Below are 21671 nucleotides of genomic sequence, written 5' to 3'. Positions count from 1 at the left end.
ACTGAAGAAAAAATAGAAGATTGTTCTTGTCTGAAATGTGATTTTTTTCTCCTTTCCTCTCATTGTTTTACGTTTACTATTAGAGTGTCCATTCCTCTGTGAGCTTATGTGAATAGCATGTTTATGTATTGATTGCATGATTTGTTTTTTGTTCAATCTGTAATGAAATATTTTATGCTAAACATTGTTTTTTTATGATTTAACCTTTTTAATAGCTTATTGAACAGTTTAGAAAATAGAATAAACAGATAAATAGAATAAACTAAATGTGAGCATGGCTAAATTGCTATCAAAGTTTTTAGTTCAAACTTTTTAAAATTTATTTGTCTTCACTTTATTTTTTAAATATTAATTTTAAAATGAAACATTTAATTATAGCTTTTGTATATGTGTGGAAAAGTAAAAGCAACAGTGCTTAGCTGTATCACTATCAAATCTTCATTATCTTTTTCTCAAGTGTGGCTTTATATGTGGTAATTAGCTACATTGTAATTAGACAATAGATAAGACCAGCGAATAACTTAATTTGAGCGAGGTGTTGTGTGGAGGGAGCATTCTTCAAATTTTTTTCATGGTATTATGGTTGATTTACTTTTTATGTGTCACTTGACTTGTTTAAAGGACAATAATTTGTGTTTGTTGTTTTTCTCAGGGTGTTTGATTGAGGTTGTATTTTAGCATGGAGGCTTGTTTTGACACATTTCAAACAAATTCAGCCATATTGTAACACTGAATAATTCACAGAATGCACTGTGTTTTAATTGGCTGCATAACTAAGTGTATACAATACAGGGCCTGGTGTAATGATCACACGGATGTTAGATACCTGTATATGTATGTATTCCTTCTGTTAAGTACCCCCCCCCCCCCAACCCCAACCCCAACCCCACCCCACATGAGTGCTCTAAATGTAATAAGGCCACACCATGTGTTATTTTTGTTTTACGAGTATAATGACTCCTTTCTTCCATATCATACCACATGTTGGTTATAAAAATAAAAGTTATAAATCGTCAAATTTTGGGGAAATGTTGACTGTCCCTTCAATTTTGCCTCTTAAAGGAGAAGAAAACTTAAAAACATCACACTCTGTGCTGAAAAGAGCACATTTTTTTCTATTTGGTGGTGCCTGTTGCATAATTATGCAATTTTTCCTCGCCATACACCTTAAGTCTGAAAACGGCAATCTCATCCTCCATCTTTAACACCCTGTAATTTATGCTGGGGTTGTGGTGCCTCTCAGCTAATGAGAGTCTTTAAAACTGCTGGCTTGTTCGTGTACACTCGGAACCTATGTCCAACATTTCGGTTTCCCGATTGTCAAGCAGAAAACGAACTGTACTGTTTGCTACCTTCTGGGAAGAAAAGTTTCTACCAGAAATGTACGAACTGCACTTCGTAGGTTTCTGACGGAAATTCTCCTCCTAACACAGAAGACTTCAGGACCAGTTCTCAAGTAAAATGGAGTCGCCCACAGCAGATGTTGGCGCTGACTTTATTTAGAATTCATCATCTTGAGGTACATATTAGAATTTTTTTTATGGCATGCACCTGCGAGGAAATGCATACTCTTTTCAATGGTATTATTTTATAATTTAAGTTTGCTTCTCCTTGAAAAATTGCTTTCATCTAATGACTCCTTCTTCGTCATACTACTGAAAAATTGCTAGGTACGACATTAAACCCCAAGCACACACTAATGAACTAAAAATTGCTGGGATTCCATCAGAAAAATATTTGTGGGATAAAGTGAAAATGGCAAATATTTATTTTTGTTCCGGTTTTTGCTTTTTTAGTGTGAACTAGCCCATAAAACACAAAAATAAACTGGTGTCGCCTGATTAGCAGTCATGGGGAAACAGCTGCATGTGGTATACATGTGGCTTTGTCCTGGAACTACATTTACCTATACCCTTATTCTTCAACCTTTTCACACATGAAATAGCAACTTTCAGTGCAATTTAATTTATTAATGCACAGTTTTAATTTAATTTTGGAGACAAAACGACATTTGCTGGGTTTTCTCCAACTTTGGTAGGAATGAAATACTCTAGCATGCATCTTGAAATACTGTGCTAATCGCATTTTTGTAAATAATAAAAAAAAAACAATCATGGGATCATTATCATGCTGTTGCAAATTTACGTTCAGTCTCACTGTATCATCTGCTGTCAGGTGATCTGCACAAGTTTTAGTTTTACATATGCCAGCTTCATTGAATTCAGCAGTAACAACAGTGATGACAGACAATCCGAATAGAGTAGGTGTATGTATGTATATATGTAGGCATATATGTAGGTATGTATGTAAACTTGGGGTGTTACATTGTCATTTGATGCCGTTTTCATTGGGAAGAGTGCCAGGTGCCCAGATAAAAGTAAAATCTGCAACATTTAGTTTTATTTTTCATAGGTTTAATAAGGTTTGACATTTTAGCAGGTTGTTGGCCAAAACAGGCAGTTACATGTACATGTATGTCATCAGAGTTGTTGAAGAGTTTCTGCTTCCAGTAGTCGCTTGTGTACATGTAATTAAATCGGCTGTGAGTGCAATGTTAATTTGCCCTACAGTAATTCATTATTACCATATATATAATCAGCAAGTATTTTTTTTACACCATAATTTGTTCTGGTGGTTGCTGTGGGTTTCAATTTTACCATAATAAATTTCTAATCATACATAAAATGTTATCATTTTTTTTTTTTCGCTCTTTCCAAGCCTGGCAATAGTTTATGTGCAGTCTTTGTCGTGTGTCTTCCTGGTAATTATTTTGATGTATTTCACACATCACTTTATGCGGCACGTCACAACTTGATTGGGCTGGATATGAGGTAGTGGCAGAGATTGTATTTCCTCTGATAGATTAGTTCCGGAGCCGTTGCCAAACTGTTACAGATAAATTGTCCCGGAATAATCAATAACAAGTCGGAGTGGCGGCCCAGAAATAAACCGCTCCTGTTGTCAGAAAATCTCCTTAGCTACATGTCCGCTCAAGAGGAAAGATTTCTGCGATGTAATGGAATTCGGATATGTCCTATTTTTCCCCTCATTTCTTTGGGAGGTTTTTCTTTGACATAAATATTGTTGTTATTGCTTAGAGATTGTGCGGTGCATGTTTACTCTGTGCATGGACTTGGATAAATAAAGAACTAATTTCATTTGTATCCATCATTAAGACAACAAAAATCTGATATATATCATGGACATCATAAAAAACAGCTGTGGAACTTTGTCTGCTCTGCCGGAACTACTTTTCTTAGAATTCATAGGAGTTATCTCCCTTGTATACCATCTTTAATCTTAGTTGAGCTAAGTGACACATTCTCAGACCACACACACTACCACAAAAAAAAAAATAAATAAATAAATAAAAAAAAAAAATAAGAGAATAACAACTGTAAAGACTTTTTGAATTATTTTTTTTCTCTCTCAGTTCAAGGAGTGCCAAGGAATAAGCTTGCATAAAAAATGACTCATGTTTTCCATTAGCAAATTATTTATTTTCCACATTGAGGTATTGTACTCTATCAATCAGCGTGTGTGCAAAGGGGAAAAAACAGACTTCAAAGAAATGTAGATCACCATTATTGTGCAACTCTGTTGATCTCCGTTTTGTTTGATCTTCATATTTTTGCAAATGAAAGCTGGATAAAATAGGGTTTTGTTGTGACGGTTTCGATATCTGGGGTCTTTGAAAAACGTAAATTTGCGACCTTCTTGACATTTAGCTTTGTGGAAGTCAAAACACTATGAACTTGAGAACATTCATCCAACTTTGTTTTGAATAACATGTTTCTGCAAAATGTATTCCTTGAAGTGACTGAAATTTATGTATTTTTTTTGTTTTTTTGTTTGTTTTAGAAGTGAGTAAAACTAGTTTGTTGTGGCAGTAACACTTTTAAAGTGTCACAAACGGATGTCAAAATGGCGTATCTCCCATTTTTCTTCTGCATGGGGAATCCTTCATCTTTGTGGTGTTTACTCGTTAGTTGTTGATCAAAGTATAACCGCATCAGAATGAAACCAAACGTTGGTGACTAATAATAGAGTTGAATATGGTCACTAGACAGTGGAACTGTGACGGTTACAAGCTACTTTTCTGTGACTCAGGGATTATTGACTAATGGGGATGTGTGATCAAACTGAGTCTCACCTGGGCCCGTGAAGTCCATGAAGCAATCTTGGACTTAAGGCAAAGTTTTAGTCATTAAATTTGGTATATTCCTTTCTGTTAATTCAGTTGAAATTTCTTTACTATGATAAATTATCTGGAATTTACATTGTTAAGAAATATTTTGATCTTGGTACTTCAGAAGTGGCAGTTTTAAAATGATTTGAAATTTTGACTCAAGTCTAAGATTGCTTTGTGATCGCGGGCCCTGGGGCTTTGTCAGGTACCTGCCAAAAGGAAATGGGTTTACTCCAGGGAATCTTGTTCTTCCACCTTCAATCTGACAGCCGTCACATGAGAAATTCCTGAGGGTGGTTTTAAACTTCAATCAATGTAATAAATTACTAAACAATGCATGTGACAGATAACTGATACAAAATAAGTCAATGTTAGTTTAATTTTACTGTATCCAAACATTCTCTGCAAACAAAATAATTGTTTCCATGTTGCTGTTGTTGTTGCAGAATTCCATCAAGCCTAAGAACAATGTCAACAATTTGCCAAAGAAGGGCTCCACGTTACAGAATGATGTCAACTGCAAGTCGTCTGAGCAGCCAAACAAAGCCCGGAACTCGACCTTGTCGAAGGAGAAGCAGAAGCAGAACAAGAAGAAAGGGAAGAAGGTAGGTGATGCAATTGTCTTGCTGACAATTGTCAGTTGTCGACAAGAGCTTATCGTGAGAACGTTCATCAGTTACTTGCCAAAAGGTTCCCTGGTTTCCTTACCGCACGAGACTCAACACTGTAGAATGGATGAAATATACTTACCCAAAATGACCTAAAATTTCGCCCACAAAAGTGCATTTCCAGAGGCAAATAAATGTCCCAAAATATTATTTTCGGTGTTGAAACGTACAATTTTCCAGTAGAATATTATCCCATGTTCCAAGCAAACCTCAAAACATGTTCATTGAATGAAGAGAACTCTCAGAATCAGAAAAAAATGGGCAAGTTAGTCACGGGCGAAATTCATGGTCATTTAGGGTTCATGTAAGCTTTGGTGTGGTGTCAGATGAATTGATGAAGGAATCCTCAGACGCGTCATACTGATATTTCCTATGGACACATTCATGTAGAATCCACCAGCTTCTCATCATAGTACACAAGGTGAATGACTTTGATGATGATGTGATTTTTACCTGTATGCGTAATGCAAATTGGCTAGATCTTTTTTTTGTTTTTTTTTTTTTTTTTTTTTTGGCATTTCAGAACTGTGCAGGCTGTTATAAATGTTTTCATTTTTATGTAGAAATATTTGTCATATATTGGTACATGCAGTTTAAATGTTTTTGTATTTCAGGAATATTTACTTGTTTCAAATAGCTTACACTTGTCAAAAGTACATGTATAAGGGGAAGGACTATTGTGAATTGTTGGGTGGAATGTGGGGTGGTGTTGACATACACACTGTATAGTATGTAACCTCTGGTCTGTGTTAGGCCACTATCTAGTCAACAAATGATGTGAGGGATATATTTATTTGAGGTTCAGATGTCACAGGATTACTGATAACATCCCTCAGTGTTTGTCAGGGGTATTGTGGGAAAACTGACAGATCTGTTGGCCTTGACGGTTCACCTTTATCAACAAATGTCTGTCATGTTTATAGAGGTTATCTTCAACAGTGTCCCTGTTGGATATGACCTGTGTGTAAACATACTCCCATGATAATTTGTTGAAAATATTCAAGCTTTTTATTTCAAACTTTTAAAAAAAAAATTTGTAAAATTTTTTTGTCATATGGCCAGTTTGGGGAATTAGTCATAACAAAGCCTCTATAGATTTACTTATTTTTCCAGAATTGTAGGCTTTTCTTTTACCCCTTTTAATGAAATTTTTAATCTTAAGTTTAGGTCAAGATGTATGTAATTTGTGTAGTTGACATTGCGCATACACTTAGGTTGATAATAATAGTGTAAATCTTTATGACAATACTGTGTGCTCCAGCATAAAGCAACGCATGCACAATTGGCACCTTGTTATTATGGCATTTAATCTAGACTTGGTTCACTCCCTTAGTCTGTTACAAGTTCTTTACACTCCCTGTGATGATAAGCCACCAGATGGCGCTGCTGGCAGTAAATCCAGTGTGAGTGCTGTGAGCCACAGACTTGAGTGAACTTGACACTGTCAGCTCGAGGATTCGCTTCTTGTTTGTGTATTGGATAGACTCAATCTGTGCTGGCTTCTGCCAGTTCTTCAGACCACGTTTGAATGCTATTATTGTGTGGCTCTGAACTAAGGTATAGGCCGTGTGATTTGATACATCCAAGATCTGTATGAAGGTAAGGCCTGTATAGTTTAGAGTTTATTGATCATGTCTCTATGCCTTCTTTATATGCTTTCTAAGGCGCTACCCGTCACTGCCTGGCAAACCATGACAAATCGGTGGCTAGCGTTCGTTTCTTCTGTCATTAAGCAGGATAAATGTAGTTGTGAAAGGAAATATTACAGATGAAGTCTCCTGATATGATTTGAGTTTTGCAGGCTGATTTGACGTAAATGAAATAAAAAAGCTCATCTGCACGCACGCTTTCTACCACTTAATTATCTGTCAGAACGCAGTTTATGTGATGCCTAGCTGTATGATGCCTGGCTCTGTAATGCTTAGCTCAGTGATGCACAGCTGTATGAGTTTCAGCATTTGCTGTACATGCGTGATGCCTATTATGATGTCTAGCTACACATTCAGTGATGCCTTGCTGTGAATATATGATGAGTAGCTCTATGAGGCCTATACAGTGATGCTTTGCTGTATGATGCTTAGTACAGTTATGCCTAGAGCAGTGATGCCTGGCACTATGAAGCTTAGCAAATTAAGGCCTGGCAGTAGGCTACCATGCCTTCACTGTTATGCACGGCACATTGATGACTTATGCCTGATGCTTACACAGTGATGCTTAGCACAGCAATGCCAGACTGTATGGTGCTTGTCAAAGTGATGCCGACCTGTTGTTGCTTAGCTCTGTGTTACCTGGCTTAGTGATCCATGGCTGTGAGATGCCTGGCACCATGATACATACGTAGTAATGCTTAGCAAAGCAATGCCTGGCTGTTTTATTCTTGTCACCGTGATGCCAACATTGTGAAACTTAGCACAGTGTGGCCAGGTTCTGTGATACCTGGCTGTAAGATGCCTGGCAATATGACACCTACACGGTGATACTTAGCACAGTGTTGCCAGGTTCTGTGATATCTGGATATATAATGCCTGGCACTGTGATACCTACTCAGTGATACTTAGCACAGTGTTGCCAGGTTCTGTGATGCCTGGCACTGTGATACTTAGCACAGTGTTGCCTGGTTCTGTGATGCCTGGCACTGTGATGCCTACACAATGATACTTAGCACAGTGTTGCCTGGTTCTGTGATGCCTGGCACTATGATACCTACACAGTAATCCTTAGCACAACGTTGCCAGGTTCGGTGATACTGGGGATGATGGTGCTTTACATCTTTCTGTGAGAATGCTAACCATAGGCCATCAATTCCATCTCCTGTTCAGCTTGATTTACCTGGTGTATTTCAGTTATATGTCCATGTATATCTGTCAGCCTCTGACCAGTTTATAATGTACCTCTACTCATTTCCATCATATTACTGAATTAGGCTTCTGGACAGTTTAAAAACACACTACAAATATATTCATGACTCAAAATTATTGTGGTATTCGGGGCAATATATTTGCAACTCTCCCCTTCGTTAGCCCTTCCCTTTCAGGCCACTTAGTGGAGATTAATCTAACTCAAAACTCTTTGACTTGTTTTGTTTTTACTTTTTATCAGGAATAATTTTATATGGAAATTGTTGTTAATGGAGTAGGTGTTTTGTTTTGTTTTTTGGTGCTGATATTTTCTTTTAGTAGCCTGTAGTATTTACAGTTGTACTTGAGTTTGTTGACGTGGAAATACTCCTGGGGAGTGTAATCTTTGACAGTGTCAGCTGTAACACATTTTTGAGGATGAAAGAGACTTGGCTGTGTCAAGTTTCCATTGAAACCGGTTTAGGGATAAATATAAGGCATTGATGTTGGTTATCCTCTATATTCAGCTGCAAGAAGTGCTAATGTACAGTAAAAAATGTGTAGCTTTTTAGTTACATACATGTTGATTGGTTCTAGAAATGAGTCACTAAAGTTTTTTTTTTCCTAGTCTTTTCTTTATTTTTTTTTCTCTCATTTAACGCCATCAAAGTTCAGATGTGAAGAGCTAAAGAGTTTGGGTGTTTTGAGGTTAAGTATAGAACTGTTTGAATGGTGCTGAGAGTGGAAGGGTTTCTTTGATGTCGTCAGGCATATTGTGAAGGGTGTGCCGAGGTGTCACACTTGCTGCCTTATTTTATGAGATTTTAAGGTGACTTGGTACAGTGTGTGACTTAAAAACAAGAACAAACTGCTAAGTAAACCAAGAAAAAAAAGAATGCGAAAGAAAAGCTTTTAAATGTGTGAAAAGCTTCTTTGGATTGTCCTATAAAAATTGCACATTTCTAACAAGATCTCTGGCTGAGAAGACAGCATATCCTGCCTTTGGCGAGGTGTTTGCCATAGCATCAGCCACTAGGGATTAAACCCAACTTGATAAACAATGCGTGTCAACTCCCGCCTGGCTCATCATGCTGTCTCGATCTGACGATGTGTCCGTAACTTACCCAAGAGGAATTTAAGTGCCTGCAGCAGTTAATAGAAGAGAAAACCCATGCTGGACAAAAAGGAGAACTCCATTAGTCAAAGTGTGAGCTTTAGTATTGGCCAGATTTGCGAGAAAAAAAAAACGAATCAAAAGTATATTGATTCGACATATAAGACATATTTGCACAGTTTAGTGAGAGAAATTGGATGGGGGATTATTTGTAAGTATTTGTAAGGACTTGAACTCAGAGCGACCCTGATTAAAGGTTAGCGTGTTAGATTTTCTGAGTGTATAAACACCGTTTTAAGGAAGGCGTGTTTAGTTTTTGAGGGTAGATATATATTTTTTTTTTTATGAACAGCCACTTTGTGAGGGGTAGAGCATAGGTCAGCAGAAGGATTTGAAAGAGTTCTCGAAAAGAAAATATTGTCCTTTTGAAGAAAATGGTTTGGGCCTTTCCTGAAATGCTGTAGCAAGTATAATGAAGCAAATTAATTGCAAATATAAGACCATTAGATAATTAATAAAAGATTTCAGAATTTTAATTGTCAGCATTGTTTGTAAGACAATTTGCCAAAAAAGCAAAACATAAAAACCCCCTAAATTGCTGCAGGGTTTGCATGAAATTGTAATGCTGTACTATACGTTGTTATGTTAAAGATTTCGCATGTCAAGAGAGAATAATACTGACATACCGTTAGGGTCAAAGAAATAAAAGGCTAGCAACGGCAAATACTGTGACATGGCTATGATTGCATGCTCATGTGGTTTCCAGCATGTGCTGGGAGGTGTAAGGATTTGGCCTAGTAGAAACAGTATATACCCTAATTCAGATCTTATCTTGAGATGACAGATGTTTGCTTAGTGCACCACGTGTTGTCTGATAGTGATTGTGTAGAGAACAGAGTACATGTATATGCATCATCATTATCTTCTCACCTGGTCGTTAAAGGTGAAAACCTGAAATGGTTACCTTTACATGTGGAATGTTACTCTGCCGTGAGTCACGATGCCAACAGTTACATGATCCGACTGTAAGGTGTTATCATCTGGCCTTAGACACACGCTTTTGACCTGATTTACTACCGCTGTACGCTGACCCCCCACCCCCCACCCCCTTGAAAGAGATATGGCGTGGTAGTTACCTAGTGAAAGCTGTTAATGAAAATTCAGCGCATTGTAGCTGTTGTAGATCTGACGAAAAGCTTCCGGTTTAAGGATTGAGGGAAAGGAAATGTTTGGCAAAGTACGTGTAAGTCAGTCCAAAACTGAAAGAACTGTTATGTCCTTCATCATTTTATCTTACCTGAGTTTTCTTTTTTTTTTTTTTTGTTTCTTCAAACTCCTCTCTGTAAGCATGGAGCATGTTCCCAAACAACGATATAAAGGGTTCTGGCAAGGCCCATCTGCCAGGCGGAAGGGCAATCAGCAGAAAAACTTCCCACTCAATATGACCTCTTTGCTATGTCACAAAATTGATATTTATTTTAGAAAAACAATCCAGATTGTCTGTCTTTTTTTTTTTTTAACATTTCATCTTTCTTTACCACTGAAAGGCTTTGACACTAAACTAGGTTAGTTCTGCTCCCAGGATTTGTGAACACGATTACATTCATTTTTCTGTCTGTCTCGTCCTGTCGTTCTCTCTCATACACCTCAGAAGTTAGACTGACAGCCCCTTTAATGCAAACCGTTCACATACACATACCATTGTATCAGGTGTGGTGAAAGTGCCAGAGGCTTTAGGTCGAATAATTAGTCCCTTTGTGAGAAAGAAGATTCAGTAAAGCAGCTGCTAAAGTAACAGAGGTAAATGGCATATAATGGAGGCTGTGTACTGCTGTAGACAGTGGATTCAAAGACGTTCTTGAGGGATAAATGCAGTTGGCATTTACTATGTCTATAGATCAGAAACTGTCTTATGACCATTCTTTACCTTTATTGGAAGCTCTGGAACAATGGTAAGCTCCAATATTTTTTCAACTCTTTTGCAAGCCGATCACGCAACTTGGCGGGTTTCCGTTGGCCATTGTTTCGGTCGGCACGATCAATTCCTTAGCTTGGTCACGTGTGTCGCCGCTGGGCGTGCTGCTGCTGTGATTTGTAAGCGACCTTGTTTCACTCGGAAGGCGGCACCCTGAACCTAAGCGGTTTCGAAAAGTCCCTTCCTTCTTCAGGAATTCGTGAAGATCTAATTTACTCACCCGTCTGGATGCCGAGGCAGAATTAACGGAGCAGTTTTAGCCCATTGGTTGTCACGGCGATGCCATTGTCGTCTGGGAATCTGGTTACCACTGCGGAACCACCAATCCTCTATGCCCGGCAAGATCTTCTGTCTCTCGCCTGCCACATCCATTTACCCATATTTGCTGTTCGCAGTTAGTTTTTCATTAGCTTGTTTCCACTAATGATATTTCTCTGATAAGTCAACCAAATTAGATGCAATTGTATACGGCGCAGCTTGCTGATACAATTATTCCTTCCTCCCTCCTCTTTTTATCTGTCTACGCTGACGTTGCTGCGAATTAATCGCCCTTTGATCAGCTCTGAAGATTTATTCCTCAGATATTGTTGCTAACCCGGGAAAAGCACTGCAATTTCAAAAGATTTATTTTTTTTTCACGCAGATAAAACGTTTGACCTCGTCTCTCTTCATCAAAGCTGAATTATCCCCCTTTTGACGTGTAACTAGAATCTAACGAATGATATTGGGCACCTCTCTTTGTAGCCGATGCCTTGTTTGCATTACAAACAGCCCGATGAAAATAACCCTGTTCAATTTTTGCCCTCTTGGCAGGAAAGGAATTACTAGGCTTCGTCACCTTTATTCTGGCTTAGATTTACCCATTTTCTTTTCACAAAGGGCAAAGTAAATTGTCCTTTTTATCAAAGGAACTTTCACCGCTTTTCTTCTGATTTCATTTTAAGATATGTACATGGAAGTTGCTGGTGTTTCCTTCCTAAAAATTAAAAAAAAAAATAAATGAAGTAGACTTTCTTCAGTTAGTAGGGTATTGAAACGAGGAATTTGACTGAAGAGTTTCACTGAGCCGTTGTTTGATAAATTTTCAACATCGGGCTGTCACATTGAAAGGTTTGTGAGCAACCTGTGGATGATCCTGGGTTTCCTGCCATCATTATACGGGCTGCTGTCGTGTAAGTAAAACATTCTTGAGTACATCGTGAAACTCCAATCAAATAAATTGATAAAACTGTTGGCATTAATTTTCACCGTGTGATTGCTTTCCTGCTGAATGAATTACATCCTATTGACACCAGGGGGCCTCCGTTGCTCAGTTGGTTAGCGCGCAAGCGCAGCGTAGTGACCCAGAAGCCTCTCACCAATGTTCAAGTCCAGCTCATGCTTGCTTCCTCTCCGGCCGTAAGTGGGAAGGTCTGTCGGCAACCTGTTTCCTCCGGGCTCTGCCCGATTTCCTCCCACCATAATGCTGGCTCGCATTGTATAAGTGAAATATTCTTGAGTACGGCATAAAAAACCAATCAAATAAATAAATAAATATTGACACCAGACCAAAAGTATGACTGCTGTGTTTGTTGGCTTTCACAGTTTGCACATGGATGATAAGTGAGCTAATGTTATACACTTATACACAGGTGAATTGCCTTTGAATGCATTGCGATCATTGTGCATATGAGTGGGTAGTCTGCTCTGTAGGGTACGTATAAGGACAGATGTGATATTTTCCACAGGTGTTTTGCACTAACAAGCAGGTGTTCAAGAGGGAAGTGGGGAGGGGGGGATAGGTAGAAGTTATCAGGTGTAGTATTTTAGGCACATGTATGTACACCAGAGTTGTAGTTATTTATGTGATTGGCGTTTTACGCTATACTTAAGAATATTTCACTTATACGAGGGTGGCCAGCATAATGGTGGGAAGGAAACTGGGCAGAGCTCGGGGTGGGGACTTACAACCATCTGCAGGTTGTTGACAGATCTTCCCACATATGGCTGGAGAGAAAGCCAGCATGAGTTGTCTTGAACTCACACTGGTTGCATAGATGAAAGTCTCTTTGGTCACTGTGCTGCGCTGGTGTTCACCAGAATTGTAAATTTGTCAGATGATATTCTCTGCTTGATTCTAATTGATTCATTTACTTTATAGGGCCATTTAAAAGGTTTTCCTGAAGTTCTTATCAGAAAAACTTTGGTGTGGCCATCAAAAGTATCATTTTAAGGTCTTTTGTACTCATGAAAGTACATTTTTATAGGGCTAACTTTAGGTAAATTAATTACAGTACTTAATTTTATCTGTAAAGGGTAAAATAAAGACATGTATGATGGAGCTCTAGATGACTGTAACTGCTCCGGTAAAGTCTTTTTTTTTTAACACTTCTGATAATGAAACCTGTGGTGTTCCCTCTCTTTTTTTTTCATGTTTCTTAAAAATATGAATTAGTCAAATATTTATGACCGTTCTGCAGGTTATGTTTTTGCCTTTTCATTTGCTCTAGTAGTGGGTACAATAATATGCAGTAGAAGCATTAAAATTTGAAGGTAATAATGTCTTGATGTGGATAGCAAATCCAGTTTGAACATCAGGTAAATTGAGAACTAAATCACGGGAGAATTGGGTGCTAATAACGGATTCGTGGAGTTATGAATAGATTTTATGAATATTTGAAAGTGTAAGAAATAGGGTGGTGTAGGTTCAGGGTGACAGACCTTTCTCCCCGATGGTGTCAGTTGGGGAACTGATACCAGTGATCACGTCAGTAAGTGTCTATTGTGTGGGGTCATTACCTGAACCGATCAACGCCAGGGAGTTGTCATACCCTGTGGTGAACAGCTTGTCAAACTCAAGTGGGTTTATAGTATCAGCGGTAAGCACCATATCTCATAGTGACAAGGGAATTTGTAACTGTATACAGCCAGGGTGAGTAGTCCTCCCACAGTGTAATCAGAAAGTTTTCCTGTGGAGATCTATGTGCTGTAACTCTGCCTGGTACTGCATACCTTCCATAAAGGCCAAGGTGTTATCTTATCTCCTCACCCTGAACACTTGACAGCTGGTGGGGTAGAGACCACAAGGGGAGAAGGCTGTTAGACTATCACAGCAACACTGTCACAAGATTGTTGTCATACACAATTCATAGCTGTCACTTCCCTAAAAGCAGGGAATGTTTATGAACAATTTGTGTGTATATATCTTTATAGCTTGGTTTATATCATAAACAGAGAAATGTCTTGGCTGGGATGACCGAGGTGAGGGCTCTTCAAAAAGTGTACTTTTGTTAATCTAAGCCAGTCCCTCCCCCCCCCCCCCAAAAAAAACATTCCCTCTGAAACTTCCAGGCAAGTACATGTATATCATGTATCTGCACTTGAGTTAGGATTAATAATACATGTGTCTAGCAACAAAAAATCTTACAGCTTTTGAGGATTTCTTTTTGTTTGGTGGTAAGGCATCCCCAATTTTTAAAATCAAAAAATGGAATAAAATTAAAATTTTTATTACACGTGTTTACATGTCTGTTCAAATTATTAGGTATCTTTTCAGATTAGATATCACTATGATGTTTAGGGTATTATCTATTATTTGTTTTGTTATGTGCAGAGATATGTCTGCCATATTGTGGTGGGTCTCTCCCGGGCTCTGTCTGTTTTCCTCCCACCATAATGCTGACTGGGGTCGTATAAGTGAAATATTTTTGAGTACAGCATAAAACCTGGATCAAGTAAATATATAAAGAAATAATGTTGTCATTAGACTGTAGCAGTGCTGTTACCATTCAGATGGATTTGCAGTAACTTCAAGGAGTGAGGCCGGCCCGGATAGCACAGTTGGTAGAGCGTCCGCTTCGGGACCAGTAGATCCAGGATCAATCCTTGATTGAGTCACACCTAAGACTTCAAAAGAGGAAGTTGTAACTTCCTCGCTTGGCATTCAGCATGAAGGGGGATAGTGCAACGACTGGTTGACCTGTATCAGTATAATGGCTCGGGCGGGGCGGCTTACTTGCCTTCGGTAAGTCGTCTCAGAGAAGCAGCACTAAATAAAAGAGCGGTGGAAATCCGTCCTGCAACAAGGAGGCATATTACACGTACATGCACCCTAAGGATTCCTTCGTCGTCATATGACTGAAAAATTGTTGAGTACGAAGTTAACCCCAAGCATTCACTCACACAAGGAGTGAAAAATGTGAAGTTGTAATGATGTGGGAATTTGGCCAGTTTTTCTTTGCGTTTACTTGTATGGGGTCACTTGGACAGGGCCTGAGTTTAGATGGAGTTCCCCAAATCATAGACATTATGGCAATGAAGGTTCTGGGAGGCAGTCTGACCTCTCAGACCTGAAATGGATGGACTTCCAGACGCCTATATTATAGACAAGTTACCCAGTTAGAAGGTGGTGATGGGGTGAGGGTAATATGACAGGTTGGCCCTGAATTGAGATGCAGACAGTTGATGTGGATTAGGAAATAATGTAATCTGGCGGCACCACAGTAGACTGGCCAACAGAAGCTGACAGGCCTTCAAAGAGCCGCTGTGCTTGCCAACAGAAGTGTCCCTACCAGCCGAAGATCAGCACAGGCAAGAATTGTCTTTTCGTTTGTAGAAGAACCTTTCCAGAGAATTTCTTTCCAAGCAGGGAAAGTTTATGAACAATTTATGTGTATGTATCTTTATAGCTTGGTTTATATCATAAAAAGAGAAATGTCTTGATGACCGAATAGTATACTGGCCAACAGAAGCTGACAGGCCTTCAAAGAGCTGCTGTGTTTGCCAACAGAAGTGTCCCTACCAGCCGAAGATCAGCACTGGCAAGAATTGTCTTTTCGTTGTAGAAGATCTGTTCTTTTCGGCAAAAAGATGTAGCTAGCAAAGAAAGGCTGAAATTCTAGTACAGTTTGTGAATCATTACACTGTCAGGAACACAGTTCTTGCAGGGTAAAGATGTGTGGAATTATCTAAACATTATCAACACCATGTCGTTACACAAAATTTGAAGTATTTTAGTTGTCAAGTTGTCCTTGACTACTTAACCCATTTTGCATGATTCTAGGTGGTTGGGTCGTTTGTTTTTGAAATTATGAGGAGATCCGGCTTAACGGATGAAAGCTTTAGCACTCAAAGTAAGAATGTATGTATTTCCTAAAAGAAAAAAAATGCACTTTTTGGGAGGAACTTTTAGGATGCAAGCAGTATATATTACAGGATAGTAAAAAATAGGTGATAGGCAGATGAGTTATTAATCACCTACAGAAAAACTGAAATTATTTTTTTATCTGCATTGATTGAGCCCAGAGTTTAGTCCTGAAATCAAGAGCTGCAAATGCTGCCATCCTCTTAACTCTGTGTACAGTGTGTGAACATTTTTGTGGATCATGTACAACTCATGATTTCATGCATGTGGAAACGCTAAAATTCAGATGTTTGCTGGGTTTGATCATTCATTTAAAGTAAAAGAAAACTAAAATATGAAGTAAGGTTCATCATACAGACAACTGAAAACTATGCATAAAAATACTTTCATTTATTTTTTTAAATTTAAAAGAAAAGTTGTAAGGGAGTCAAATATTTCAATATAATGGTGGGGTTTATGAGCCATACTGACTGTATCTGGGAACTCTGACGTCACGTCACCTTTTTTTTCCTGATGTTCATCAGAAAGAAGGAATTTTGTGAACATTATTACAGTAATCGTTTAGTCATGGGTAAAAAGAGCTATTCCAACACTCAGGGCTGTGATTAGAGTTGGATAAAATTCATTTGACATCAGAGTTTCTCACCCCTGATAGTCTAGCCCATAAAACCTACATTAGAATTCAAATGTTTGAGCGCCTTTAACTCTTTTCAATAAAATCTAAAAAAATAAATGCATAGTTTTATGTGGTCTATTTAGTGAAGCCTACTTCGATTTTTAGAAGTCTTTTCCTTTAAGGTTATTAACCTCGCTACTATGAGAAGATTCCTTTGAACTGCTCTAAACTTCATTTGCTCATATTCATGTACAACTATTGAATGGACATTGGCAAGTTGCTAGTTACATGTGGGACAAGTGAAGAAAAAATTGGTGCAAATGAAATTCATCTCCTAGTTCGATCATTCCTTTTATCTTTTAAGGCTTTTTCAGTTATCCCTTCATGCCAAAGAAGAATTTCAGTTCAGCAATTCAGACAGTTTGACAACTAAGTTTGTTGTAAATTGTCAGCTGTTATCAAATTTTGTTTCTAAATTTCTACTGTACATTTCCCATTTCTTGCTGGGAAATATTTTCATAAAAAAAGGCTGTAGGAATAATATATGTTACATGGTAAAACAGGATGGGCAATAAAGATTGACAACCAAGTAATTCTTCCAATTTCTAAGAGTAGAAAGCTACATTTAAGTTTGATTTGAGGATTAGGTTTCTGATACATTTCTTGAAGAGGCCCTTCACTGTGTGTGACTGCTCCTGGCATTTGTCCAGAGTTTTGATTAGGTGTTTGTAAAACTAGCCCCGTAGCAACCATGGCTACGTGGGCAGGGAAAACATATCGCTGAGACAAAAGACAAGAGATTGGTCGTCAAAAGGTTTAGTTTAATGTCCTTCTTGGGCAGCCTAAGGATTGACGTGTTATCCGGCCTCCCTCAAGGAGATATTGTGGGATTTAGCTGAGGGATTAGGCAGATTTATCCCGTCATCTGCGCCATCCAGCCGTAAACCCAGGTCTTGTTACAGCATGGAAAGCTTTGCTGCTTCAGCAGGGCTCCTACAATAGGATATTGTGCTATCCAATTTTAGGCCTGTCACAGTGAAAGCTCAGTGGTACCTATAGGTACAGTGAAACTTCAGGAGAATGACAGGGGACATAAGGAATTATGTCTCTTGTCAGACCATGGTAGCTTGGCGAGAGCAATTGCCTAGTAAGCCCTCTCTTAACTGGTCATCAAGGATCAGATCATGTTTGTACTTTCTGATAGATCTTGATACTCAGCTGGTCCAAAATGGGGTATGGTGTTTCATGGTAACCTCTTTGTTTCATATGACAAACTGATATTCTTACAGTAAGATGAGATATGTTTGTATTACTCTCTCCCCTTTCCCCCCACACACATCCCACTCCCCATCCCCCTTTTAGAACTTAGGATAACCAGATACCTGGTCATGTCATCTCTTCAGAATGACATGTTGCCAGTATGGTTATGGTATAGTGCCATCACTTTGTCAAGAATGCATTCATGACATATGTTGCCTCATAAACATGCAGTTTGTTTCCATGGCCATGTTATGTATTCCTGACATTTGTTGCCATGGATATATATTTAGTATGTACGGTACATGACAGTTACTGGCATCAACATGGGATTTGGCTGTTTTCATCTCTTGTTAATGAGTTGCGCCAACCAGGTCAATATTTCTGAGTGGGCTAGAAATTGACTGGTGAGGGAAGAGCTTGCTTTATAAGTTAACTTACACATTCATGAAAGTGAAAATGCATACCATTTCCTTGTGAGGCACGAGAGACGAATTTGTTTGGCTGCATTATTTATTGTGGCAAAGTTCCATGGAACCATGAACTATAATGGCCTTGCTTAAAGTTAGGAGGCACTTCATTATTAAACAAATACTGTTCGCTTGTTTCTTTCGGCTCATTTGTCATATTGTCACAATGCTTTCATGTCCCAGCAGATATTTGTTCAGATAACTACAATGCCTCTAATGCTTTCACGGACAGGAAAGCATGTGGGAGTCTTTCATTTTTTTGTTAACAAACCGGCTCCACATATACATGCTTCCCTTCCCTCTCAAGTCCCAGCAATTGTGTCTTGTCACTTTTTTATGGCATTTAGAATTGCTTTGTGATGTGCTAGACTTATATTCTCTGATCAGTGAAACCAGCAGATAACTGCATATTAGCTATGTCACCAGCTTATCAAACACTAACATCTGATTGAAGTGACGTTTTTATGCATTTGACCAATATTTGACTTCCATTGTGAGTTTCCTTTGCCTCAGCAATTCTTTAATTTAGCGTGATGTTTGATTGTTATTTCCATCACAATGGCATCATTCTCTGCTTGGGATACAGGCAAGAAATTTGATAGGAGGAGAGAACAATTGCCATCGTAGATTGGTACTTTTACGGGCTAATGTGCCACAGGGAACGCCGGGTCGATGGCGGTATCACAATAACCATTCGGATTACTCGACCATATTTTCCACTCAGCAGTTGCGGACGATCAGGCGTGCTAAGCGACTGGAAGTTCTGTTGCTAACAAAGTAAATAGCCGGACTAATACAGAGTAGCATGAACAACTAATAGGCTTCACTGTTCAATTATTAGTAGCGAGGCGGATTTGATGGGACATCACAGAGGACTAGGTGTGCTTGTGTTTGTCTCTATCTCAATGACAGTCAGGTGAAAAACTCCATAATAGCTCTGATGAGGTCCCCTGTATTTGTCCACGACTTGACAGGCCTTCCTGTCTGTCCGCAACAGAATTAGATTTCACCAAAACAACCAGAAGTTCTTGACGGATAACAATCGTGAGGCCTGCTCCCATGCGCCAATACTTGAAGTGTCCCATACAACAGCCAGGGAATAATATTGGCTTTACAGAAGGTCAATACCGCTCATCCGACGACTCTCCTCTCTTCCTGACAGTCCCCTACCTGAAGAGCTCTTAAGGGGCCCAGGCTGCTAAAGGTTTTACTCCTGTCCTCCACCTGCTTTGTTCACCCACATTGATCTGTTGTCCTTTTGGGCTGACTGCAGCCCCCAGGGCCTCTGTCTGTCCCAGGAAATTAGAAGCAATTAAAAGCAATTTGATATAGTGTTGGTGACATAGGAAGGCTTTTGTGGACAGAGCATTTAAAAGCTGGGTGATTTCACAAGGAATCAATGGTCTTACCTGCTAAAGGTGAGATCGCAGGGATTATCTGACGCTCATTCGCCTGTTGACCTGTTTGTACACTAATTTACCTGGCGGAGTTGACATTTGTCAACCAAGTAAAGCCATTATTTCAGCCTTGATTGTACTTACCACTTACCCTGCCCTGTCAAACTGCCCAGGGATTAAACAGTGAATAGGATTTGCATCAGGTTTTGTGTTGTTCAGATGACAGTTCATATCAGTGTCCACATAATGCACATCACAACTCTGTTTAATATATAATCTTTGTTCAGTAGTATCCTTGTTTGGTTCCATTTATACAAGGCTTGAATGCAGTTTATTGAACTCTTCGGATGCATTAGCGACAGGGAAAACTTTCTGTCAGAAAGGCTGACGGAAAAATAATCCGGGCTTGTTTTTATTGATTACGATTTCGTTATATAGGCATGGAGAGTAAATTGCATCTTTGTTGCTTTATTGCTTTAGAATCTGTGAACAGTGCTGAATGTTTAAAAGCATAATTGTTTTCTCTGACAACTGTTGGGACAAAAAGAATTACCTTAATGGCTATTGCAACTTCAACACAGCTTAACCTCAACAGTGTACCTGCTTTGAGTGTTTACAAGAATATGATAATTATCCGGTAAATGCAAAGTGATCATCACAAAGCCCTTTCCACTGACGGCATTAAAACCTGGAATTTGATTGGCTGATATGAAGGAAAATTTCATATTATGATTCTGCTATAAGATTGTAATTCTGTGAAGGACTAGCAATGCTTAGACTGTAGTTCAGTTGTTTTGACCATCACACTGTAGACATGTTGTCTTGATGAAGAATAACTGAGGAAAACTGTTAGACTTGTACTATTAATTTTCGACTTTTTTCTCAAGCAAGCTGTTATTTGTGACCCTGACAGTCACTGCGGATAAAATTTCAGGTATGTTTTAGCTAATGAGACAAGCTTTTGCTGTATGAAAGCGTACTGTGGCATGTTATACTTGCAGGAGATCATTTAAAACCTTCTACTTCTTGATGCTGATAAAATCAATCTGGGTGTCATACAGGTTTTGTATATCGTTCTATTTATTTATTTATTTATTTATCTATTTGATTGGTGTTTTATGTTAGGAAACCAACATGAGCTGGACTTGGTCTCCCGGCAATGCATTGGTGGAAGGCTCCCAGGTCATTGCACTGCACTGGCGTGCTAACTCCTCGGCCACGAAGGCCCCATATCATTTTAGCACTGTTTCTTGACATATAATGCAGCATAGAGAGTAAAACTATAGCAGTAAAGACAGTTGACAATTGGTTGCTCCTAACCAGTGAAATATGACCTCTTGTCAGTTTATTTCGATGCGAGTTTTATTCCAACTTTTCATGTAAAATGCTGTAATGATAGCAAATTAACAAGCCCTCTAGCACCATGGCTTAAGCAGAATTAGGTAAACCAATATGTTGAGATGTTAATCGCAATATGTTAGACGTCAGTCATTGGTTAAGAATTACCTAGTGTAGCTTTGACTTGCCACTCCGGGTAAGGCAACAGGCCAAGTACTGGTGTCAACACCCGGTATTTAGGTGGGATATATTTGTTGTATTATGTCTTCAGCACAGTGCTCTTGTGAGGAAGCCCTGTAAGCACTTTGGCACTGAGACCAACCTTTCACAAGGCATCATTTGTGCGATACATGTGTATGTATAAGGAAATCATGAAAGCTGCTTCACTAATGGTTTGTTACATTACTTATAAAAGTCCTTCTTGTAAAACATATTCCCTTAACACAAATGAGTATAGTGAGAAGAGAGAATTGCAAAGGACCTGAAGAAGTTCTTTGACATTCAAATAATGGTAGTTTTAAAGAAGTCCTATAAAAAAAAAATTATGTGATAATCAGGGATACCATCAGTCATTCTTGCAGTAAGTTAATATGGATCCTGGGTCAAGTGTAAAATTTAGCCTTCGATGTTGAGAAATTTGTTGCTGGTGTTGTCCTGGTGACCCTGAGGAATGAGTAGACTCCTTAGA

At 38.8% G+C, this 21671-nt stretch overlaps 1 protein-coding gene across 2 annotated transcripts in view; it reads left to right on the top strand.

Annotated features, from left to right (window-relative positions):
- Positions 1-21671, top strand: part of LOC135476263 (autism susceptibility gene 2 protein homolog) — a 181887-nt gene that overhangs the window by 69891 nt on the left and 90325 nt on the right. For both annotated transcript variants that reach the window (XM_064756237.1, XM_064756236.1), the window contains exon 2: positions 4636-4794. In XM_064756237.1, coding sequence (XP_064612307.1) covers positions 4636-4794 — 159 coding nt within the window. The remainder of the gene's footprint in view (positions 1-4635; positions 4795-21671) is intronic.

The sequence above is a fragment of the Liolophura sinensis genome, chromosome 10, assembly GCF_032854445.1.
Source record: "Liolophura sinensis isolate JHLJ2023 chromosome 10, CUHK_Ljap_v2, whole genome shotgun sequence".
NCBI lineage: Eukaryota > Metazoa > Mollusca > Polyplacophora > Chitonida > Chitonidae > Liolophura > Liolophura sinensis.
Note: the sequence above shows the minus strand (reverse complement) of the source record. Positions and strands in the feature narration are given on the sequence as shown.